This window comes from Mercenaria mercenaria, chromosome 16 (genome assembly GCF_021730395.1).
Source record: "Mercenaria mercenaria strain notata chromosome 16, MADL_Memer_1, whole genome shotgun sequence".
Lineage (NCBI taxonomy): Eukaryota > Metazoa > Mollusca > Bivalvia > Venerida > Veneridae > Mercenaria > Mercenaria mercenaria.
Genome location: NC_069376.1, coordinates 58,399,666 through 58,424,648, shown reverse-complemented (window position 1 = coordinate 58,424,648; position 24,983 = coordinate 58,399,666). Strand labels below are relative to the sequence as shown.

The 24,983-nt window shown below is 35.2% G+C and overlaps 1 protein-coding gene and 1 long non-coding RNA gene across 3 annotated transcripts in view; one reads left to right on the top strand and one right to left on the bottom strand.

Moving 5' to 3' along the window:
- The window catches only part of LOC123541484 (uncharacterized), a 35,679-nt gene extending 12,370 nt beyond the window's left edge, over window positions 1-23,309 (top strand). For both annotated transcript variants that reach the window (XR_008367907.1, XR_006684533.2), the window contains exons 2-3: window positions 11,164-11,327; window positions 19,213-23,309. This is a non-coding gene — a long non-coding RNA (uncharacterized LOC123541484). The remainder of the gene's footprint in view (window positions 1-11,163; window positions 11,328-19,212) is intronic.
- A 210-nt stretch (window positions 23,310-23,519) lies between these two features.
- On the bottom strand, window positions 23,520-24,723 carry LOC128549740 (uncharacterized). The gene is made up of 2 exons (XM_053527187.1): window positions 24,415-24,723; window positions 23,520-23,853 (listed from the first exon to the last, which is right to left on the bottom strand). Exons 1-2 carry the CDS (start codon window positions 24,444-24,446, stop codon window positions 23,562-23,564), a joined length of 324 nt encoding a protein of 107 aa, XP_053383162.1. The 5' UTR covers window positions 24,447-24,723; the 3' UTR covers window positions 23,520-23,561.
- Between the last annotated feature and the right edge of the window lie 260 nt (window positions 24,724-24,983).

The window sequence follows — 24,983 nt, the reverse complement described above, 5'->3', positions numbered from 1 at the left end:
GTCAGAATGATAACTTTGATGAAATCTAGGCCGAGTTTGAAAATGGGTCATCTCGGGTCAAAAACTAGGTCACTAGGTCAAATCAAAGAAAAACCTTGTGTATGCGATAGAGGCTGTATTTTTCAATTGATCTTCATGAATTTTGGTCAGAATGATTGCCTTGATGTAATCTAGGGTGAGTTCGAAAATGGGTCATCTCGGGTCAAAAACTAGGTCACTAGGTCAAATCAAAGAAAAACCTTGTGTATGCAATAGAGGCGGTATTTTTCAATTGATCTTCATGAATTTTGGTCAGAATGATTACCTTGATGAAATCTAGGCCGAGTTTGAAAATGGGTCATCTGGGGTCAAAAACTAGGTCACTAGGTCATATCACGTAAAAACCTTGTGTATGCGATAGAGGCTGTATTTTTCAATTGATCTTCATGAATTTTGGTCAGAATGATTGCCTTGATGAAATTTAGACCAAGTTCGAAAATGGGTCATCTGGGGTCAAAAACTAGGTCACTAGGTCAAATCAAAGAAAAACCTTGTGTATGCAATAGAGGCTGTATTTTTCAACTGATCTTCATGAAATTTAGCCAGAATGATTACCTTGATAAAATCTAGGCTGATTTCGAAAATGGGTCATCTGGGGTCAAAAACTAGGTCACTAGGTCAAATTGAAGAAAAACATTGTGTATGCAATAGAGGATGTATTTTTTAATTGATCTTCATGAAATTTGGTCAGAGTGATTGCCTTGATGAAATCTAGGTCGAATTTGAATATGGGTCATCTGAGGTCAAAAACTAGGTCACTTGGTCAAATCAAAGAAAAAACTTCTGTATCGGCTAAAACAAGATCAGATAGGGAATTTATGTTGCAATTTTGCCAAAAAAATAAAGTTTTTCAAATCCTCATTTTTTCAGCCCATGTCATGGTCTAATATACCAGGGACCAAATACCAAAACCTTTTTGACTAGGGCTGTCTGCTATAAAATTTACAAGGCAGCAATTATATGAGGGTAGCAGAGTCACGGACACTACAAACACAAGGCATAACAATGTGTAATTTATGGAAAACACTGAAGTAAAGATTCATTTTGACTGTAACTTGCTTAAACAAGTACAATTTAGCAAGTTTCACTCGAAAACCACTCGACAGAAGACATCATTGTGTTAATATTTGCATAAGAAGTATGATTATAATAACACAAATTGTTTATTAAACTTTTCAAATTCTTTTATTTTAACAGAAAAGCTGACAATGATAGGAAAACTACTTCAGTTCTCTAACAAGACATTGTGCTTTTATGCAAAACAGATGCTCAGGACTAAAAGTTTATGAGTTTTGAAAATAAATTGGTTCATTAAGACGTTTTAAAATCTCTACGGACACTACAAAACATGTTACATGATTTGATGATGATTCCAACAATGCTGTTGCAATATACAGAGAAAGTTATGTAATGACTAACTAAAGTAAGGTTTACACAATCATAAAAATACAACTGATGTGAATGTTTCTTTTTTATGGTTACATATTTCCAAAACCTGAGTCAAAATTTTTTTCTGATGGTGTTTCTTAAGTAGAAAATGTATATCTAACCTCTATCCTGGCATAAACTGTATAAAGATTTTGCATAAAAAGCACAATCTTGCAGCCACAAACAAATGCTTAACATTTTAAACATTTTAAATATCATTAACTTGTCTTAAAGAATCACTGTTATAACGTCTACGGACACTACAGAAATTCATACTGCGTCTAAACCTTAGTTTCACCATCATTTTAACCTTTTTGTTACAATTTAGTTTGGAAAATTGACTTTCAAACAGCCATACTTCGAAAATAACAGTAGAAAACTATTGAATTATTTCACAGCTATGAAATCTTTTGTTGAACATGTCCATTAAGAATAAAAATATTAACTATTTGAGACAAAAACTTGTATTCCAAACAGTTTGTACTAACAATTAACTCATCAACACAACAAAAAACCTACCTCAATCAACCTTGAACAAACAGCAAACAATTTGAAAAAGAATAACACATGTGACAGTTCGATGAACCAGTATAGTGGTGCATTCTACGGACACTACATACTAGTGCACGAGTATTTACCAGACTGTAATAACAGTAACACAAGTTTAAGCTTCCAGTGAACTATGATATGTTTTGAATACACTTAGAAACAAAATCTTTTAATAGGAAAATTTGAAAAAAAAAATACACAAAATTTGATACAAAATTGTATTCCGATGTGGTTTTGCTGGTTACCTTCAAACACACACAATTATCACACAGTCACACACGTAGACAGACAGACAGAAAGACAGACAGAGAGAAGAAACACAGGTACATACAACACTAAAATAAGTCTTAACAGTTTTGTCCCGAATTCGACACTTTTTAGGCATAGCAGTTTACTCAGAATTGATAGCTTAGGAGATTTTTTAAGAAAGGTAATAATCATATCTAACCAATAAGATATAATGCCTTAAAACACATCAATCATTTTATTCAGAAAATCGACCGGTAGTATTTCCTGGTCAGTTTTTGTTAGGGTCAGATACCGCCAAAATAGAGCATAAACCAGTGGGTGTTTACCCTCTTTAACCACTGATGTAAGCTGGTATCTCAGTAACCACTTGTGGGAATGGATTGAAACTTCACACACTTATTTACTGTGATAAACTGAGTTACACTGCACAAGTTCCATAACTCTGTTTTGCTTTTTTACAAAATTATGCCCCTTTTTCGACTTAGAATTTTTTTGGTTAAGGTTTTGTATGTAAGCTGGTATCTCAGTACTCACTAATGGGAATGGATTGAAACTTCACACACTTGTTCACTGTCATGATCTGACATGCACAAAGCAGGTCCCATAACTTTATTTTTGTATGTAAGCTGGTATCTCAGTACCCACTAATGGGAAAGGATTGAAACTTTCACACACAGGTTCACTGTCATGATATGACATGCAGTGCAAAGGGTCAATAACTCAACTTCGCATTTTACAAAATTATGCCCCTTTTTCTACAAAGGACTTTTGGGTTAAATTCTTATATGTAAGCTGGTATGTCAGTACCAACTAATGGGAATGGATTGAAACTTCATACACTTGTCCACAGTCATGAGCTGATAAGCGATAAGCACTATGCAGGTTCCATAACCCTATTTTACTTTTTTACTAAATTATGCCCCTTTTTCGATTTTCGTATTCATTCAAGTGACAAGGCTGTTGAATAGTCGAGCGTTGCTGTCCTCCGACAGCTCTTGTTTAAGAAATAATTTATAGTAAAAGAGTTTTTTAACACTATGCACGATGGGCGGTTATACGTCGGGCGTAATAATTTAAAGAGGGCGCAGTCCTAGTGCAATTATTTTGTACGACATATTACCGCCCGAATTATTTCGATTCTAATATGCCTTTAAACTAAAATAGTAGATAAAATATAGTAGCACTCTTTCTTGTTTGCAACAAAAACATTAACGTCACCGCACGATAACGTGACGTTATTCTAACTTTTAGTGTTTTAACAGAGAATGGCATATGAGAATATTTCTTGCGCAACATTATGTCTGTTCCGTAATTTTTATTTGAATCAAGAACTATAATAGAGGGAAATATCTATCAAGGATTTATCTAACTTCTGTTTATTCCTAAATCTTCTCTGTTGTTCTCTTTTTTGACGTCTTAGTTCATTGCACAGTACTGGATCAGTCTGTTTTGCTATTCTCTGCATTTCCCTTTCCCTTTTTTCCTCTCTCTGTCCTTAAGTTTCATCTTTTCGTATTTTGCACTGTCACTTTTAACTTTTGCCCTGTATCTACACATAATTTGGCCTTCTTACTCTCAGGCACATAATTCTTTTCATTCTCTTCATTGTTATCTTTTGTAATGTTTCTTTTTGGCCTCATTTTGGTATAATATACCTTTTATAATGTTAATTTTTCAAAAAGCTGTAAAACACTAAGTATATTAGAGATTGTATACATATCATGCATTCTTGTAGTGTCCGTAGATCAAGTGACAATATAAAAAATCGCTCTGTTAAGAGACCAAGTGTGGTTAAATGTACTTTATTAGTTTGCTGATTCTTATTGGATAGTTATACTGTATGTAAATAACGCAATCTGGCTAAAGTACACTTAGTGAAACTCGTTTTATTAGCTTGCTAAAGTTCATTTTCACTTGAAAAGATAGACAAAAACATATTTTTCTAAAATACGCTGAAAGATGAAAGTTTTATCTCTTTGGAATCAGTATATCCTTAAAAACATCAATAATATCCCAAGCTCATTGATTATGTACTGGTTTTAAGAAAATTATCTACAGTTAAATTATTGATCTACGGACACTACGGTCTACGGACAAATTTCTGTTGCTTCCCAACAAATAACCAGTCGCAGAAGCAGAAAGATGTTTAGTTCTGCTAATTCTCTGAGACAGTCTCAAATAGAAAATAATACAAAATAGTAAATATTATTTGTGGGTCTTACAATTTACGTATTGCAAACATTGATCTACGGACACTACGAAAAAGTCATGTTACCAAATTATGACTCAATTTTTTTCATTTGGACCTGAAGCAAAATCTTATATTCAGAGTGGTATATGATTATCAGCAACAGCACACACTACCATACTGTATCTGGCATATCACTGTTGCCTTTGTAATAGGGTGATAGAGACAGACCTTCAAAAACCAAAAAAACATAACGAAGGCCTGTTTTCGTATTTTTTTTATTAAAACTTAATTCCTTCACTGATAAAGAAATAATTTGACATTCTTTAATTTGAAATGCCACATTTTAAGTCTGTTATTGCCAATTCACATTAATGTAATACTGCTTTGATCATTTGCTTGCTAAAATTTGCCATTTTTTATTTGCAACACCATAACGATGAAAAAACACCATTTTTCGACCATATTATCTATTACAGTGTGTAAGAAATCGCAGGAAAGTATGTAATATTATACATCTTAAGAAAGCCCAAAACCTGTTCTTTTACATGCACAAAGTACTTATTCCCTATCTGTCAACAGTAAGGAATGCCATCACCATAACATGGGCCCATTTCATTTTCCCTATCTGATCTTGTTTTAGCCGTATGTGATAGAGGCTGTATTTTTCAGTTGATCTTCATGAATTTTGGTCAGAATGATTGCCTTGATAAAATCTAGGTCGAGTTTGAACATGGGTCATCTAGGGTCAAAAACTAGGTCATATCTAAGGAAATGCTTGTTTTATCGCAAGAGACCAATTTTTTGGTCCAATCTTAATGAAAATTGGTCAGAATATTTGTTTCCATGAAATCACTAGGTCAAACATGTTTTACACTGTTATGGAGTGTTTCTTAGGTGAGCGACCTAGGGCCATCTTGGCCCTCTTGTTTTTCTTTTTGGTTAAAATTCTTCCCTTTGTTGTTCCTGTCCTTTGGACTTAGATATTTTTTCTGAGGACCTTCTTGTCCTCAAGTGCCATGATAACAGGTGAGCGAAATAGGGCCATCATGGCCCTCTTGTTAGCTCACCTGTCGCAAAGTGACAAGGTGAGCTTTTGTGATCGCGCGGCGTCCGTGCGTAAACTTTTGCTTCTGACCACTCTAGAGGTCACATTTTTCATGGGATCTTTAAGAAAGTTGGTCAGAATGTTTATCTTGATGATATCTAGGTCAAGTTCGAAACTGGGTCACGTATGATCCAAAACTAGGTCAGTAGGTCTAAAAATAGAAAAACCTTGTGACCACTCTAGAGGCCATACTTTTCAATGGATCTTCATGAAAATTGGTCAGAATGTTCACCTTGATGATATCTAGGTAGAGTTCGAAACTGGGTCACGTGCCTTCAAAAACTAGGTCAGTAGGTCAAATAATAGAGAAACCTTGTGACCTCTCTAGAGGCCATATTTTTCATGGGATCTGTATGAAAGTTGGTCTGAATGTTCATCTTGATGATATCTAGGTCAAGTTTGAAACTGGGTCAACTACGGTCAAAAACTAGGTCAGTAGGTCTAAAAATAGAAAAACCTTTTGACCTCTCTAGAGGCCATATTTTTCAATGGATCTTCATGAAAATTAGTCTGAATGTTCACCTTGATGATATCTAGATAAAGTTCGAAACTGGGTAACATGCGGTCAAAAACTAGGTCAGTAGGTATAAAAATAGAAAAACGTTGTGACCTCTCTAGATGCCATACTGTTTATAATAATGACGACCACCTCGTGTATTCAGAGGTATCATATGTCATGGTACGGACTTGGTCACATAAGGGGAGAATATGTGTCAGGCAGCTGGTTAGTAGTTGGTAGCGCACTCGCCCTGTAAGCGAGGGATCCTGGGTTCGAACCTTGGACACACTGCACATTTTTCTCACTTTATGTCATATGACGCTATTTTGATGGTCAGCTAAATGCTTGTTCAAACTTGTTGTCTGATTGGTCAAATAAGAATAGATTTGCGTAAAATAAAAATAGCAATATGGGAAATCAAAATATACAAAAAGATGAATGTGAATAGGTTATTCGCAGATCTTTGTTTAGAAGATCAAGTACTTTAGTCAGATTGCGCGCAGATGGGGAAGTGCCTTTGAGATAGAAGGCTCTGCTTGAACAGAATTTCGGTCAGTTCAGGCCAGTTCTGTGTGACCCTGCCCCAGACACTAATTTAATCAAATTTTATCGTAATTTATAATCACACAAGACATAATAGTAAATGTACATCAAGAATACACAGAAATTAGACTTAAAAACATCTTTGAAAACTGACAGGCACAGCTGAAATTTGTATGTAATAACTGACCAAAATACAACACTTTTGTGCTTGTGTTACATTTACCCTGCTAAATTTCTAAAATGGACTGGTCCATCATTCACTTTAGGCAATACAATTTATTATTTGAAGGAGTGTTTACTGAAAATTTATTGACTGAATTGGAACAGTGCAGACCATGACCTTGGTCTGATTGGTCAAATAAGTGAAACACTGGTGAAAGAAATTTAAGAGGAGAAACAACTTTTCAAAATAACATTTCTTGGTGTAAGTCGGCTGTTAAGAGCACTGCACAGATATGTAGTAAATTTTGTGAAACGAAGCGTGCGCGTAAAGGTTTGAACATCTGAAATTTAAACTGCCTTGTGACTTTTCAGACGTCTTAAGGATTCCTGGTTAAATAAAAAAAATCTTACATCTATAAATTGAAAAATTGTCACTTCAATGTAAATCTTTTATATGTATTTTGATATACTAGTAGTTATATTATGGGTCGATAGTAAACTCATTTTCAGCTTGGTTTTTAATGTTTTTAAAAAAGGTGAGATGGTTGACAGTTATAAAAATTCAGACCTACGCGCCAAATTAATTAAGCTATAATGTGTCCAAATAGTCATTAGCATAGAGCCTGCCTGTGCGTAATGCAGAAAGCCTGACTATGCATCAAATTGGGTGTGCAGAGAGACCACCGGTGCACCGAAAAAAAATGCAAGTAAGCGGTTTTGCATAATTCCATTTACATTTCGGCCTATTTGTCAGTATTTTTTGGAAGGATATTAAAAAATGAATACTAATAGTGCACTTGATTTGTATAGTATCAAAGCAAAAACTCGTTCAAGACTGTGGAAAAGGTCGGGCTAGTGTTTCCATGTCATCACACCATCAACTAATTTCGAGTTTGCAAACAAAACTGCTGATAATTAAAAAGTAAACACTACAGTACATAGTAAAGTTATTCTAGTGTTCCATGCTCTACTTACTTTTGAGCAGCATTTTTGTCCGATTATTGTCGAGCACGCTTGTGAATGCGAAGACATAGTTGTCCAAATGGCTGTTCGGTGTAAGTGCGTGCATGTGTCTGTCCGTATTTGTTTGTCCGGACCATAACTTTGACATGCATGGAGCAATCTTGTTATACCCCTCCGTCCACAGACATTTCTCAGTAACTAGCAGGTAGAATTTCATGAAACTTGAAATAAACATGAACCAACATACTGCGATGATGCCCGTCAAGTTTCTTTTTGGATTAGTCAATTTCCCTTAGAGTTATTGCCCTTGATTTAATGAAAAATGCCTAAATATGTCAGTCTGCAGCCATTTCTCAGTAACTATAAGGTAGAATTTCATAAAAGTTGAAATAAACATGAACCAGCATAATGCGATGGTGCCCGTCAATTTATTTTTTTTGGATTCAGTTTCCTTTAGAGTTATTGCCCTTTCATTGTTTTAAAATCCACAGATTTGTACATTACAAACCAACCAATTGGTAGAATCTTATTAAACTTCTTTCATTCTTTTCCATGAACATTTTTTATAAACATGTGAAGTTGTGTACCCACACCTGGTCACCATCTTGCCTTGGTCACACCCCCTCCCCCTCCCACCTCAAACCATCCATGAATATCTTAACATGCAAAGTTGTACCTTTTCCCCACCTCACTCTCCACTCAGTCATGCCCACCATCCCGATCATGCATCCCCCCCCCCCCCCCCCCCCCCCCCCCGCCATTTTTTTTTCATTTTTATTTTTCCATCAATGTTCATAATCAACATGTGAAGTTTTATACCCTCACCCAGTCATCCCCGCTATCCCCCCCCACACCCAGCCCCAAAGGCATTTGTTTTCTGTTAGAATGATTTTAACTACTGAAATTATTTGCTTCTTAGTAACATCCTTAACTTTTTGACGAGTATATTTTTTTGCCATTCCTCACCACAAACCCTTTCGGCGGGGGATACCAATTCATTGAATTTGCTGTTTATATTTGGAATGAATGTTAACCTCAGTGAGATGGAGTGTCATGCGCAAACCCTAGGTTCCTGTCTCAAAGGTCAAGGTCACAGTTTGAGGTCAAAGGTCATGTCAGATCTTATCCAGCCCATAACTTTGACATGCGTTGAGGAATCTTGTTTATATTTTGCATGAACATTTAACTGAATGAGACTGACTCTATCTCAAAGGTCAAGGACACAGTTATGGGTTAAAGGGCGGGCTCGACATGTTGCCCATTGGCATCTAGTTCACCTTTTTTAGCAAACTGGACATTGTTTATAGCAAAGAATAGTCAGTGCCTATGCAATGAAACTGCCGATATAGCAGATTTCACAAAGAGCCTGCCAATATGGATATGTACTGTGTGTTATGTATTATATCGTTCTATGTTGTGTTTTCATAGTAATGTAACAGAGTAATGAATATGTTGATTGATTTTGATATGATTTTAATTGTGAATTTCTTTTTATAATACAATATTTTAAGAAAGGGTTATATATATTCAGTAATCATACACTTTATAGCTTAATTATCTATGGGCTGGATACCTCATGGGTAAAGCGAGGGCTCAGAGGGAAGCTAGTCTATCTGCTTCTATTTCTATATACACTTATACTAGTTTCACTCTGAGCCCTCGAAATTTAAGGTACTGTTGTATAATTAGTTATAATTAATAATATTAGATGCTTCTTACTGGTCAAACACATGCATAAACTGGTGTCTGCAAGAACACAGCATCCAGTCTGTTTATACATAATGTTGGTCAACTTGAAAAGAGATATCAAGTAGGTGTTACTATCTTTGATCTTGTAGTCTTGCACATTGGGTAATAAAGTAATTAATATAGATCATTAGGAGTATCAGTTTAAATAAGAGTTTTGATTGGACAGGAGAGTTTGGCAGGCATGTTAGGAAGGCGGGATTAAGGTTTTGGTGGAAAGTTTGTAAGATTTGGTTTTTAATAAGGTTTCGGACTGTTTAGGCTAGAAAGGAGAATTTAGAAATTAATATAAAATTACAGTTACAAATTATTATTAGAAAGTAAATGTGGTATCAAAATATGGATTAAGGAATTGAAAATCTAGGAGAGGGATGATAACCTGCCTCACCACGGTAAAATTAAAATATCCACTACATCGTAATAAAGTTAAAATTACCACTACATTACAAAGTTTGCACAGTTTTGATATAATAACTTCATTACAAAATATAAGACTGTATTGACAGAATATAATAAAAAAAAAATTAGGACAAAATATATTAAAAGATGCACAAAATGTAAAGATAAAAGCACATGATGAAAATAATACATGACATGATATAATATAGAATGGTCTTTGTGTGACTGTCTAACAAGGTTGTTCAGATAATTTTGATTTGTCAAAAAACATGGCCACCAGAGGGCTTGGTTACTTTCACCATTTGTATATAGTATGAAACTGCTGACTAGATTTTAAATTAATTTCACACAAATGGTCCTTATGTGACCCTCTACCAAGATTGTTCAATTTTTTGGGATTCTTAAAAAAACATGACCGCCAGAGGGCGTGGCTGCTTTTCCCTATATGTATATAGTGGAAATTTTAAAATCTTCTTGTATTAAACTTCGGACCCGATTATAAAATAATTTCACACAAAATGTCCTTGTGTGACGCTCTTCCAAGAATATTCAGATTATTTTGATTTGTCAAAAACATGGCCGCCAGGGTGTGTGGTCACTTTTCCCTGTATGTTTATGGTGGAAACTTTAAAAATCTTCTTTTAGGAAACTGCTGGCCCGATTTTAAAATGATATCACATAAAAGGTAATTGTTTGACCCTCTACAAAGTTTGTTCAAATTTTTCTGATTCGTCAAAAAACATGGTTGCTAGGGGATGTGGTCACGTCTTCCCTATATGTGTATATTGCAAACTTTAAAAATGTTCTTGTCAGAAACAGCAGGCCTGATTTTAAAATCGTTGTCAGAAATTGCTGGCCCATTACAAAGATTGTACAAATATAACTGTTTCATATTTTCACAGACATTTTCCTTGCATAATTATCTTTCAAAACTGTTGAAGCAAGCAGTTTATCTCAGGTGAGCGACATAGGGCCATAGTGTCCCTCTTGTTGAGCATAACTTTTAATCAAGTATGTTTAGATCTATAGTGAATATTTGTTTCAGTATAATGATCAAAACATATTTAACAAAGTGAACACCAGGTATGATATTTATGCAGCAGATGCTGTGTAAATTCAATATCTAATTTGTCTTCTATACAAAAGTGGTCAATCATTTTGTGACAGATTTATTTTCATATATCTTGTCAAGTGAATGGCAAAAAATAATTTGAAATAAGTTTTTTTGTATGCTTATTTTTGTGCAAATTGGAACTTGCATCTGGTCATGCTGTTTGTTCTATTTTTTAGTACTGGACAGAAGATACCCTACATTTCTTCAAAATAATTGATAAACAGAAAAATGTTGGAAATATGACCCAAGCTATGAATTTAGTAGACTGTTGTCAAGGGATACAGCATTTATGATTGTGAAGCCACGGACAGCTTTTAGCCAAACCAAAAATGTCGCAAAGGTATATTTCTTAGCTGTATTTATTTATTTGAGTGAAATCTTTCTTATCATTACCTATATGAAATACTATACTGACTGGATTTCGAAATAACATAGTTTCAATTATCGTCTGGAGACCCTGTACAAAAACTTTGAAATTATCAAAGATAAGGCCAGCAGAGGGAATAGCCACTTATAAATACTGTGAAATCATTATTATTTGTGGAGGATTAATTTTGAAATTCGTGGATTTTGTGACTCAGCCCAACCACGAAATTAAGTCACCAATGAACAAACTGCCAAAGATAATGTAAATTGTATTACGTCGCCAAAAAAGTCGCCATAGATGTCTGATCTGATCCATAGTTGTGTGCATGTGGCAGTTACAACTGACCTGCAGCTTTCGTGCAGTTTATGGAGGCTCCATCAACGATAAAGATAGGTATGCGTTGGAACAAAACCGTTTTATTTACACGTGGTTTGTTTACGACAATGCTCGTCAAGGTAAAAGTAGATACTAAAAATAGTAGTTTGACGTAGCTTCACGTGACAGACCACACAATATATGCTGCAGCTGTTATTTGCATTTATTCGAACCTGCTCTAAAATGTTTATACACTAGTCGTTAGTTGTCCCCTACAGGTTGAAAACCAGTTTTGGGGACTATAGGAATGCACTTTTCCGTTGTCATTCCATTCGTCCGTCTGGCCACAATTTCCTGTCCGGTCCATTACTCTGTCATTCATGAAGGGATTTTAATATAACTTGGCACAAATGTTCACCATGATGACAGGACATGTCATGCGCAAGACCCAGACCCCTGGCTTAAAGGTCAAGGTCACAATTGGAGGTCGAAGGTCTACGTTGAGGACTTTTTTTCCTGTCCGGTCCATAACTCTGCCATCCATGAAGTGATTTTAATATTACTTTCCACAAATATACCTTATAATAAGATGATGTGTCGTGCCAAACTTTCAGACGCCTAGCTCAAAGGTCAAGGTCACACTTGGCAGTCAAATGTTTATATGGCATGAACAGGGTCTGTTTCATGTCTGGTCCATAACTCTGTCATTCCTAAAGGATTTAGATATTACTTGGCACAAATATCCCCATGATGAGACGACTTGTGAGGTTTAAAACCAGGACCCCTAGCTCAAAGGACAAGGTCACAATTGGAGGTCAGTGGTCAACATATTTTTTACCTGTCCAGTCAGTAACTTTGTCATCCATCAAAGGATTACAATATTACTTGGCATAAATGTTCCCCATGATGAGATGACCTGTCATGTGCAACACCAAAAACCCTAGCTTAAAGGTCAAGGTCACATTTGGAAAACAAAGATCAATAGGAATTTTTTCTTGTCCGGTCTATAACTTTGTCATGCAACACAGGATTTAAATATCAATTGACACAAATGTTCCCAAGGATGAGACATGTCATGCACAAAACCTGGGCCCATAGCTGAAAGGTCAAGGTCACATTTGGAAGTCAAAGGCCAAAAGGGTTTTTTTCCTGTCACTTCTGTAACTCAACAATCTTTAAAAGGGATTTTAATATTGCTTGACACAAATGTTCAACACCATGAGATGGAGTGTCATGCGCAAGAAGAAGGTCCCTAGGTCTAAGGTCAAGGTCACACTCCTCGACTTTGTCTGGAGAATTTCTTCTTCATACGTGGAGGGATTTTGATGTGACTTGGCACAAATGTTCACCACCATTAGAGGGATTGTCTTGCTCAAGAACCAGGTCCCTAGGTCAAAGTCACACTTAGAGGTCAAAGGTCAAATTCAAGAATGACATTGTCCGGAGCATTTCTTCTTTATGCATGGAGGGATTTTGATGTAACTTGGCACAAATGTTCACCACCATGAGGCACCCTTGTTTTTAGAACTTTAGATTTTTAGCTCACCTGTCACGTGACAAGGTGAGCTTTCGTGATCGTCGTCCGTCAGTCCGTCCACAATTTCCTTGTGAACACGATAGAGACCACATTTTGTATTTGAATGATTTTAGTCCAACTTGCACTCAACTTGTATGGGCATAATATCTTGGTTCCTTTCAAAAACTGGCTAGATCCCATCATGGGTTCCAGAGTTATGGACCCTTAAAGGGCAAAGGGCCAAAATTTGCTATTTTTGGCTTGTGATCACAATAGAGACAACATTTTGCTATCAACTTTAAAAGGTATTGGACCCCTAATAGTAATGTTTAAAAAATGGCATTTGCTTGGTATATTCTTAAAATTGACCATGTTTTGCACTATGTTGCAAATTTTAAACAACTTTTACCATGCCATTTTTAGTAAATTTTGATTAATTTATGGTATTTCTCCAGCTCAAGTAGAGAAAAATTTCAATGTGATGGCCACTATCTAAAACATTTGCAGAGAATTCATTATAGCATTAATTTTGATAAAAGAAACATCAAACTATTGTTAAACAATTATAAAACACAAAATAAGACTGTAAATATTATTTTTTCTAGGGTGTCTCAAGTAAACAGATTTAATGAGACAGAATTCTAACTCAAACAGTGAAAAATTAAGGTTGAATCCTGTGGGACTGTTTTGAATTTTGCTCACTTCATTCAAAGAAAACCTTGGGGCAGAAGTAAAATCTACCTGCATTTCTTCTACAATATGTAATCTAAAGAATGAATGCAAAAGAGAGAACTTTTACCGCATGTAACTCAGTATTTTTAAAGATGTCTAACTCTACCCCTCCTGATTCAGAGGTAAATTCACTTTTAACAAGAAGAAATCGCTTATAAAATGAAAATTTTCTACTTTTGTACAATACATCCGTAATAAGTCTTGAAAGAAGTAAAAACTTACTAGAAAAAAAGAAAAATATGGGGAAAAAAATTTTGGTCCCAGTGGGGCTTGAACCTACGCCCCCCTGAAAATTGCAGTCTACGTAGGTTTATGGTAGGAATTGAATACTCTTCAAAAAGGAGGTACTCTATTACGGGTCCAATACCTAAATAAAACTTGCACACAACTTGTACTGGCATAATGTCTTGGTTCCTTTAGAAAACTGGCCAGATCCCAGTATGGGCTCAAGAGTTATGGCCCCTGAAAGGGCCAAAATTTGCTATTTTTGGCTTGTGAACCCGATAGAGACAACATTTTGCAGTCAGCTTTAATCAGACTTGCACACAACTTGTATTGACATAATATCTCAGTTCCTTTCAAAAACTGGCCAGATCCTGTAATGGGTTTCAGAGTTATGGCCCCTTAAATGGCCAGAATCCGCTATTTTGTGCTTGTGAACACGATAGAGACAACTTTTTGCAATCAACTTTAATCAAACTTGCACACAATTTGTATAGGCATAATATCTCAATTACTTTCAAAAACTAACCCGCCCGCTTAGCTCAGTAGGTAAGAGCGTTGGTCTACGGATTGCGGGGTCGCAAGTTCGATCCTCGGGAGGGGCGTATATTCTCCGTGACTATTTGATAAACGACATTGTGTCTGAAATCATTAGTCCTCCACCTCTGATCGTTCATGTGGGGAAGTTGGCAGTTACTTGCGGATAACAGGTTTGTACTTGTAGAGAATCCAGGAAAACTGGTTAGGTTAACTGCCCACCGTTACATAACTGAAATACTGTTGAAAAACGGCGTTAAACCCAAAACAAACAAACAAACAAACTTGCAAAAACTGGCCAGATCCCATCATGGATTTCAGAGATATGGCTCCTTAAAGGTCCAAAATTTGCTATTTTGGCTTTTGCAGCCATATAGAGAGTTCATTTATGGTTTGATTTGTGTATCTGATATCTTCAACAACAATAAATCTTGGATTACATGATGAATCTGTCAGATCCAGTCATAGTTCTAGAGTTATTTTATATCTGATTACCTCCCCTGATTTTAATCAAATGGATTTATATCAGTCAGTACTGATAGGACTCATTTAAAATTTCGTTATTGTCATTAGTTGGACTCAGACAATCAGGGTAGATAACTATGGACTGATTTTATGTCAAAGTACCTCCCTTTATTAGCTCGCCTGAGCCAAAGGCTCATGGTGAGCTATTGTGACCGCTCAATGTCCGTCGTGTGACGTGCGTCGTGTGTCGTTTGTCCGTCAACATTTTCTAAAAAAGATCTTCTTCTTGAAAACCACTTTGCAGAATTACACCAAACTTCACAGGAATGATCCTTGGGTCGTCCCCTTTCAAAATTGTTCAAAGAATTTCATTCCATGCAGAACTCTGGTTGTCATGGCAACCAAAAGGAAAAACTTTAAAAATCTTCTTGCCCAAAACCACAGGGCCTAGGGCTTTGATATCTGGTGTGCAGCATCATCTAAAGGTCCTCTACCAAAATTGTTTAAATTATCCCCCTAGGGTCAAATATGGCCCCGCCCCGGGGGTCAAATGGTTTATATAGACTTATATAGGGAAAACTTTGAAAATCTTCTTGTACAGAACAATATGGCCTAGGGCTTTGATAATTGGTATGTAGCATTATCTAGTGGTCTTCTACCAAGATTGTTCAAATTATTCCCCTAGGGTCAAATATGGCCCCGCCCCGGGGGTCACATGGTTTATATAGACTTAAATAGGGAAAACTTTGAAAATCTTCTTGTACAGAACCATATGGCCTAGGGCTTTGATATTTGGTATGTAGCATCATCTAGTGGTCCTCTACTAAGATTGTTCAAATTATTCCCCTAGGGTCAAATATGGCCCAGCCCCAGGGGTCCCAAGTTTTACATAGACTTGTATAGGAAAAAAAGTTTAGAAATTTTCTTGTCTGAAACCACAACACTTAGACCTTTGATATTTGTAATGTAGCATTGTCTTATGGTCCTCAACCAAAATTGTTCAAATTGTACTCCTTGGGTGAAAAGAAGCCTGCCCTGGGGGTCCGAAGTTTTATATAGACTTAGAATGTGACCTACTGACCTTTTTAATATTTTATCATCAGTTTGACTTTTGAAACATGTAGCTCATATTACTCAGGTGAGCGATCCAGGGTCATCATGACCCTCTTGTTTCAAATTAAAATTGGTATATCTCCATATTACTAACTAATGAAGATACTGATCTGAAATTTCATTTATGCCATCAAATTGACTTGGACAATCAGTGAAGATACATGATATTGACTGAATTTATGACAAATTACCTCCCTTTGTTTTTTTATGTAAATGAATATACCTAGTAGCTTCTATTGAGATTGGTTTGAAACGTTATTTATGTCTTCCATGGTAAGAAGTTTCTACTTTTACTTTCTTTTCTAATATATTGCTCTGTATCTTCTACATGCATATACCAATGCATGATTGCCTCCCCTCATTTTAATAAAAATGGATTTATCTCAGTAAGTATTTATAGGACTCATTTGAAATTTCATTATTGTCATTAGTTGGACTGAGACTATCAGGGTAGATAACTATGGACTGATTTTATGTCAAATTACCTCCCTTTGTTTCAAATTAAAATGGGTTATCTCAGTAACCAATGAAGATACTGATTTGAAATGTCATTTATGCCATCAGATGGACTCGGACAATCAGGGTAGATAACTTTTGACTGAATTTATGTTAAATTACCTCCCTTTATTTTATGTAAATGAATATACCTCAGCAGCATCTAATGAGATTGGTTTTAAATGTTATTTAAGTCTTCCAGGGTAAGGAATAGTCATGCTAGTACAAAAATGCAGCATTTGAGCCTAGGACCCTCAAACTTGGTATGGAGATTGGCCCTGACTGGTATGTGACCCATAGGTCAAAAGGGACTGTTACAAGAAAATATTTATCCTGATGCTATTTAATGTATATGCCTATGTGATCTATGTCAAAACTTTATCTTATCATTAAGTGCAATGGTACTCAGGTGAGCGATATAGGGCCATCACGGCCCTCTTGTTTTTATTATGATTAACTTCCCTTTGTTGTTACTATAAATAACAATAGAGAAAATTAAGTGCCTTCTAGTAGGGGATTTTGTATTGCATGACAATACTTCATTCACTTGTTTTTACTAACATGTAGTAAACTACAAGTTCTTTGGAACTATTAAATATTATAAATTACTTGCTAGATTTGCATCTGATGCATTATTACCCAATTCACATTACAAGTTTCTCGGCAGGAAATAACACATGCATCAGTCTAGCCTGGGAATCCAGTCTGACAATTTCTAACTTTTTTCTACCTGCAAATTGACAGCCTGGGGAAACCTGTTTTCCGACCGTAGCGCGTATCTATATTACTTTCGAAATATGCGGGTGTTTGATAAAGAACAATAACTTCTGAAAGCAATAATCCATGGTTAAAAATAGAAACGGAATTCTCACGGAAAAAAAACCAGATTGGAATCGTGTACTTCCGAAGGTTTCCGAACATTTCCGGATCATAGACAAATACCAGTTTGTACCTCCCATAGCTTTTCCAGCTTTTTGTAATAACTTTTAAATGGGTCAGTAAACGTAAGTTTGCGTCAAAGCCATCAAAATGTTATATAAATGCAGACTTAGTGATCTACAAATATTGATGAATTTTCGGCAGCATTGCCTCGTTTTCATTTCAAACAAGCGCATTATATGATCACATGTTAATTAGGTTAATTATAGAAAATCGATAATCAGTTGTGTCAATGAAATACTTCAGATTTCTCCAGGCGTTGAAAATATCAGAAACTCGATGAATGCCAATTAACACTAATTAGTGCAAATTAAGTCGGATCTTTAGTGCATAGATATTATGTATTATTTCTTCTGACAAAGCACAAATATTATCAACTGCTTCCCAGGCTAGCACCAGTCCAACAGCTTGTAATTTTAGATGCAAACTTCATTTTCATGATTATACTTGTACTAATGTATAAAAACAACAGCCATGTACGGAACCTTCTTTTCTGATTCTAAACCATTCCTTTTGTAACAAGACTATATCCCAGGTGCTATGGTTTTGACACTTTAATTGGCACCAACTTTTTGAATATTTCACAGTTTTATTAAGTTTTGCAAATTAGAGGTCGTATAAGATAAAGCGGTTGTTAATTGGCATATGATCACTCGCAATCTCCTGCGGCGTAGATTGCAGATTCGGTAACCATGGTAGCGCTGTTTGACATGTGTAGGTTTCACATGTGAGAACAAAATGATATACTTGATCTAGTCCTGTGGAAATTATTTTTTTAAAAATCACAAATTTACATCCTCACAAAACAGCTGTTTTGGCCAAAACTATGTAATTTCGTGCTGACAAAATTAAATGATTTCACAGTATTTTCTTGTCAAAAACTGCTGGACAATATTTTCTGACATTTTTCACCTTTCCATATTCTGTCAAGCAAAAGGAAGAGCCATTACACTGAGTTAGATCCCTTTATTACCTGAGCACTTGTAAGTTTGTGTTGTCACCATTGTCTATTGTCCATCTGTCAGTGTCAACAATTATACTTTAATATCTTCTCTAAAACTACTGGTCAGAATTAAATCAGACTTGGTCTGTTATATACTGGCATGGACCTCTCTCAAGTTTGAAAATTACTGGTAATCAAATTTAACAAAAACATGACCTCTCAGAGTGCATGGAGTCACTTTTCTCTTTAAATATATAGCAGAAACTTAAGATAAAATCTTGTCTGAAAGTCCATACTTTTAAAATAATGCCACACAAATGTTTATTTGGTATTGTTCAAATTATTCTGCCAGAGCTAAAAATAAAGAATTCTGCAAGCAACATCACCTACATGGTTGGTTTGATTCTTGAGATTTCTTCAAAGAAATGTTCCATTGGTGATCTTCTTCCAAGATAATTGAATGTAAAACTTTTGTGAGGAATATAAGGCAACTATGGATCTCTTACATTATGTACACATGTATACAAACACAGAGTAAGGTTTACATGCTGACATTTTATACTCTCAATTTTCTATTACAGGTTGGAGAAATGGCTATTTCTTTCCTGTCTGAGGATCTGGCTATTATGCTGTTTGCTCAGAGGAGATCATTACATGCCAGTGTTTTGTCATTACAAAATAAGGCTTGACAACTGTCGTGAGTAGTAAACCTGATTGATGATGAAGATACAAAATTGTGACTGTGTCCAGTTATAAAGCACATCACAAAGAAAACTATAACCAGTCCATTGTTACACCAAAAACTCTGGCAGCTTGTTCTGTTGAAAGTCTTATTCCCATAAATGAATGAAAATGCAATTGAGGAGCATTATAAAATTTTCACAATAGACAATGTAAATGAAGAAAGAGCTGCAAGTTTTCAGAAAGGTGGTAAAAACGAAAGTTTTGACCCAAGAAGTTTGAATAAGAAATAGTAAATAAAAGGGGAAAAACGGAACAGGTGGAGATGGTTTGGAAACAGCAAGTGTTAAGGAAGAATTTATGTAAGATATATTAGATACAACACTAGAAAAGAGTAATTTTGAAAAGGTAACATAGATTAGTGAAAATGTCAATAGAATGAACTGAGAAGAAATATCAAATTGCAAATTAGAACAGCTTATAGATTCAGCTGAGAAAACAGGCTAGGGCATTGGGTCTGGAGAATTGCATGTTGTTGAAAATGTCGAAGTTGAACCAGAAGATTCTTGCACTCAAAACAACAGACGAGAATATATAGGAACTGGAAATTATATCAAACATGCATGCATTGGAAAGCTCAGATTCTTTAGCGTTGTTAAAAATGAAACAGGTAGTTCTGATCAAAAGACAAAACAATTTTTAAAACATAACAGATGAGGATATACAGGAACTGGAAATTATATCAAACATGCATGCATTGGAAAGCTCAGATTCTTTAGCGTTGTTAAAATGAAACAGGTACTTCTGATTTTTAGTTTTAGAAAAACAGTTGTTAAAACACACTGTAAAAGCAGTACCTTGAAACACAGATCAAGGTTGAAGATATAAATGATTAACATAATGGAACTTTTAATGATATCCTAATTCAGTCATACATGGAATCCATGAAGTATTCTGACACACAGAATCAGTCGGATTTCAGACATATAGTCAGTCTGTAATTATGTTGAACATTCTTTTACGTAAAGTAGCTGAGCAAGAACAGCTCTTTGTAGATGTAGGATGATGGATCAGGCATTGAACAGACGATGTGCAAGAACAAAAACTGTATAAATGGTAAATATGAGTAAGTGCATTATGTATACAGGCTGCAATGTTCCTGGTGAAAGGTGTTACATGTAAGAAAAAGAGAAAGAAGATGAATAAAGTGTCTGTAAATACCAAGAAACAGAAATGTGTACAACAAAAAACAAAGTATTCAAACATTAGATCAGGATTCAATCATAAAGGCCAAGATAATAAAAAAGCAATTGAATCAGGGCCAAACTTTATCTTTCTTTCTCGAAAGTAAATATAAATGAAAAGTTAGTTGTAGAAAAAATTTAAAGTTATTATTAAGATAAACTCACAGAATGTCTTAGCAGTGAAAGTTTGAAACATGACTTGATAGGTTTGTAGGATTTGTCTGCATTGATGCATTGAATGTAAATGTTTTAAGTGGAAATGCTTTAAACTTGAAGAGGAGAGACTGCTCTACATGTTGTTGATGTGGGATGAATTCTTCAGGATGGACAGTTTTGACAACTTTCAGCAGAAAATAAATTCATTTTTATAAGGAACTTGTAAGAAGTAAGTGAAAAGTATAGCAGGACTGCTTTAGACACAGTGTTAATAGTCTCCAATGTGAGAAAAAGGTAAGTTTGTAGATATATAGACAAAATGTGTTTGTTTCAGTATGGATTGAAATATCTTTCACAGACTTGACAACTTCAATCACCATGGTAGTCACAAGTGAAAGATAAGTTGATCTTTGTTGTAAACAGATATATATGTTAGTTATGCTGTGAAATCATTTCATTTCGTGGGCAAAAATTTCACACTTTTTGCTAAAGCAGATATTTCATGACTTATAATTTGTCAGTTTCAACTTTTGAGCATAAAATTAACTGGAAATTTATATTAATGATTTGTGAAATCCACAAAAATAGGTACCCATCTATTTTGATGATTGACAGCATTCTATGCCTTTTTACTTGTTTGAAAAATGTGTTAATCAGTTGTTAGTCAAGTGCTGAAAGTCAGTTTTTGCTGTTGCAACACTAACTGGAAGATCTTGGAATTAGATTTAGATTCAAACATGCCATGCACACCAGACATGCAGCAACATGACTACTGTACTTACCAGTAGTATAAATGTTACAGTGTTGTTAACTATCTTTTTGCACAAGTTGTGTTGATTATAGTCTGGAGTTACTAAGGTGCATAAATTGTATTGAGCCACACCGTGAGAAAACCAACATGCATTTGTGACAAGCATGGATCCAGGCCAGCCAGCGCATCCGTGCAGTGTGGTCAGGATCCATGCTGTTGGCTTTCAAAGCGTATTGCAGTTAGAGAATTTATATGCGAACAGCATGGATCCTGATCAGACTGTACTGATGCGCAGGCTGGTTTGGATCCATGTTGGTCGCAAATGCCCTATGTTGGTTTTCTCATGGCGCAGCTCATTTCTAAAGTGATAATGCTGTATTGAGGTTACATGGAATGTTAACTACTTGACTTGGTAAAATGAAACAACAGTTTGTTTTTTTAACAATATTTTATTTATACAGCTGTGTGAACATCTGAATACATTTGGAACATTGTCTTATAGACATAGATTTAAGTTCGTTCTACATAAATGTACTTTGAAAGTTGTAGATTTTGTACTATTTAGGAAATCTAATATTTCAAACACTATGCAATAGATAACAGTAGAATGTTACTGTTGTAGAGATTTTTGTCAGTGGATGCAGTATATTTTAATGTTATATTTTTAGAATTAGAACTACTGTAAAACCATTTCATTTCGTGGGCATGAATTTTTGTGGTTTTGGTCAAAACGGCAATTTCGTGGGGATATGAATTCGTGGATTTCAACTTTTGAACATAAAATGAATGGGAATTTTACTTGTTCATTGGGATTAAATTTCGCGGATTGACTCAACCACAAAATCCATGAAAATTAGTCCCCCACGAATATTAATGATTTCACAGTAGGCAGATTACGTAAAATAATGTATCATGTATATTTTCTTATATACATGTATCATGTATATATTTTTAGATACATGTATTATATATTCTTAGATACATGTATATATTCTTAGATACATGTATAATAGATTTGGTCATACTTCAGAGAAGAGTTGATGATGTACAGCAGTAGGCACAACCAGGTTTTATAAAGGAATTTGCATAGTAAAATCAGCTGACTAACTACAGCTTTCAAGATTATTGAGAAGATAATGGTGTAATTGCCATTGTGACCACTGTTGATTATACTTATTTACAGAAGAGATGTTTATATAGATACATTCATTTGATCAGACCACTTCAAATACTGGTTTATTTCAAGTGTGCACACCGAACAGGTTGATGTTTAATTCTGTACATTCATTTGATGTAACACATCACGTACTGGTTTATTTGTGGCTCTGCACTGGACAGGTTGATGTTTAAATCTGTACATTCATTTGATGTAATACATCACATACTGGTTTATTTCTGGCTCCACACTGGATAGGTTGATGTTTGGATCCATTCATTTATTGGATCATAACACACATCATACTGATTTACTTCCGGAGTCTGTACAGGTAGATGATTGAAAGTGTCACTATCTTTCTACCATTTCTGTGGCAGGCCACCAAGAGGCAGCCAAAGTTACTTACTTGTCTTGCAGAATTTCAAATGTCTTCAGAGTACTGCATAGGAAGATTTGAAACTTCCCTGATTTCATACAAAGTATAGGAATTTTTAGTTAAGCTGAACATAGCTTATAACCAAGGTGTAACTAAACTAGGGGTGGGTATTGCCACAAAAATTGGTATTGCGATATATTGCAATATTGTATGCGGATATTGCAATATACTGCGATATATTGTACCAGTTATTTAATGAACAAAAGCATGACGAATCATACTGTCTTTTTCAAATTTATTCAATTAAAAATGAGTAAAATGACTAGTATCAACAACACGAGTGTTTGCTCGACCTTCTCAATAAATAAAAATACCAGTAAACAAAAAAATTAACGCCAATTACCGGATATTCAAAAGCGAAAGTAGACTGCGTCAAAATATTATTTAGTTTATAATAATAATAATAATAATAATAATAATCTCGAAATCCAGATTGAAAGATGGATTACTAGTGTACAGTCCATTTAAGCTTTCCCAACCATGTTCTGGAAACTTTGAGAACACAGCTAAAACATGCTTACAAGGCCAGTGAAACTTGAAAAGTCTGGACAAGAGCATACAGGAATATCACACTCATAGGTAACTGTGTAATCATTACCAGATGGGTTGGAGGCCAAGAACTGCAGTGGAGTTGAATTCTGCTTCTGCATTTTATTACCATCAATTTCTTCTACCTTTGGAGGAATTCTATCAAGACAGTGAGTGACAAATTTCCTTGGCCTGTTTTTGAGGAACTCTGGCATGTGTTGTGAAAACTGCTTGCACTGATCAAGAGCTTGTACATTCTTTTGGATATATCTGCAGTAAGAAAATATTGCAATGGCTTGGCATTACAAGTGTTCTTTTTAATTTTGTTACACTATTTTCTTTAGTCTATATGTTGCTATTTACTGCTGATAATACATAAAGCTAGTTGTTGCTCTGACTCAAATTACATATTGTACGCAAAACTTTAAATCAAATTTTCCAATTTGAATAAGCCGTAATTGGTATCAAATTCAATCAAGACTTTTCTGACTTGGTTATTTTAGTAGGGTCCGAGACCTGGAAGCCTTATTTAAAGTTTCAATCCAATACATTCAAGTTCCTGAGATATCAACTTGCAAGTTAAACTATGTGTGGCGCCAATGCCCAGGTGAGAGCAATAGCTCTTACCTCTCCAAATATAGTCAAGCTAAAAATATTTACCAATGCCAACGCAGTTGATCAAATAACAACTACGTTCATAGGAAAGAAATGCAGCTAGTGTGAGACTGATAAAGGCTAGGTGCCTTACAAGCAAAAGTTTATCTGCTATTTTTTATTTCACATAAAACAATCTAGTGGTCACATAAATGAGCATCATTTAATAGCACAAACCTATTCTTCATGTCAGGAAGAAACTTCTTCATCAAAATTGTAATGAGTGAAGCTGATGTTCCGCCAAAACCATGTTCCTTCAGATATTGCTGTTTCAGCAAGCAATGCTGCCTTTCAACACCATTGGTAGTGTTGATGGACACATTCAAAAGTGTTTGCCAGAAGCAGAACACCCATCTCTTGAAATAAATGTAATATCACATAATTATTACGATATACTTTGATATCCACATTAAGAAGCAATTTAATCACTTTCACAAAATGTGTATGTAGACCGACGCAGATGTACCATCTTGTGTCTTGCCCATGTACACAAAGATTTTTGATGAATAAACGTATTGAGCAATCAATTTAAATAAGTTTTAAATATATAACAGTGGTACATTGCTGCATGCAATCATTTCAATAACTTTGAAAACCAGTAACTATTAAAGATACCAAATAAAGCAATCTCCAGGTCTCCTCTACTCTCCCCAACCCCACTCTTCCTGCTTCCCCTCCCCTCCACTCTCTCCCCCTCTCTTACACAGATACAGGCAATAAAAACTTGTATAGCATTGAAAAAGAAA

What these genes read in the sequence shown, in the direction of transcription:
- LOC128549740 (XM_053527187.1), bottom strand. Translation starts at nt 24,446, where the DNA reads ATGAAGAAGTTTCTTCCTGACATGAAGAATAG. An exon ending in CTTCCTGACATGAAGAATAG is followed by an intron (nt 23,854 to 24,414) that starts GTTTGTGCTATT and finishes TTCTTACTGCAG; the next exon opens with ATATATCCAAAAGAATGTAC.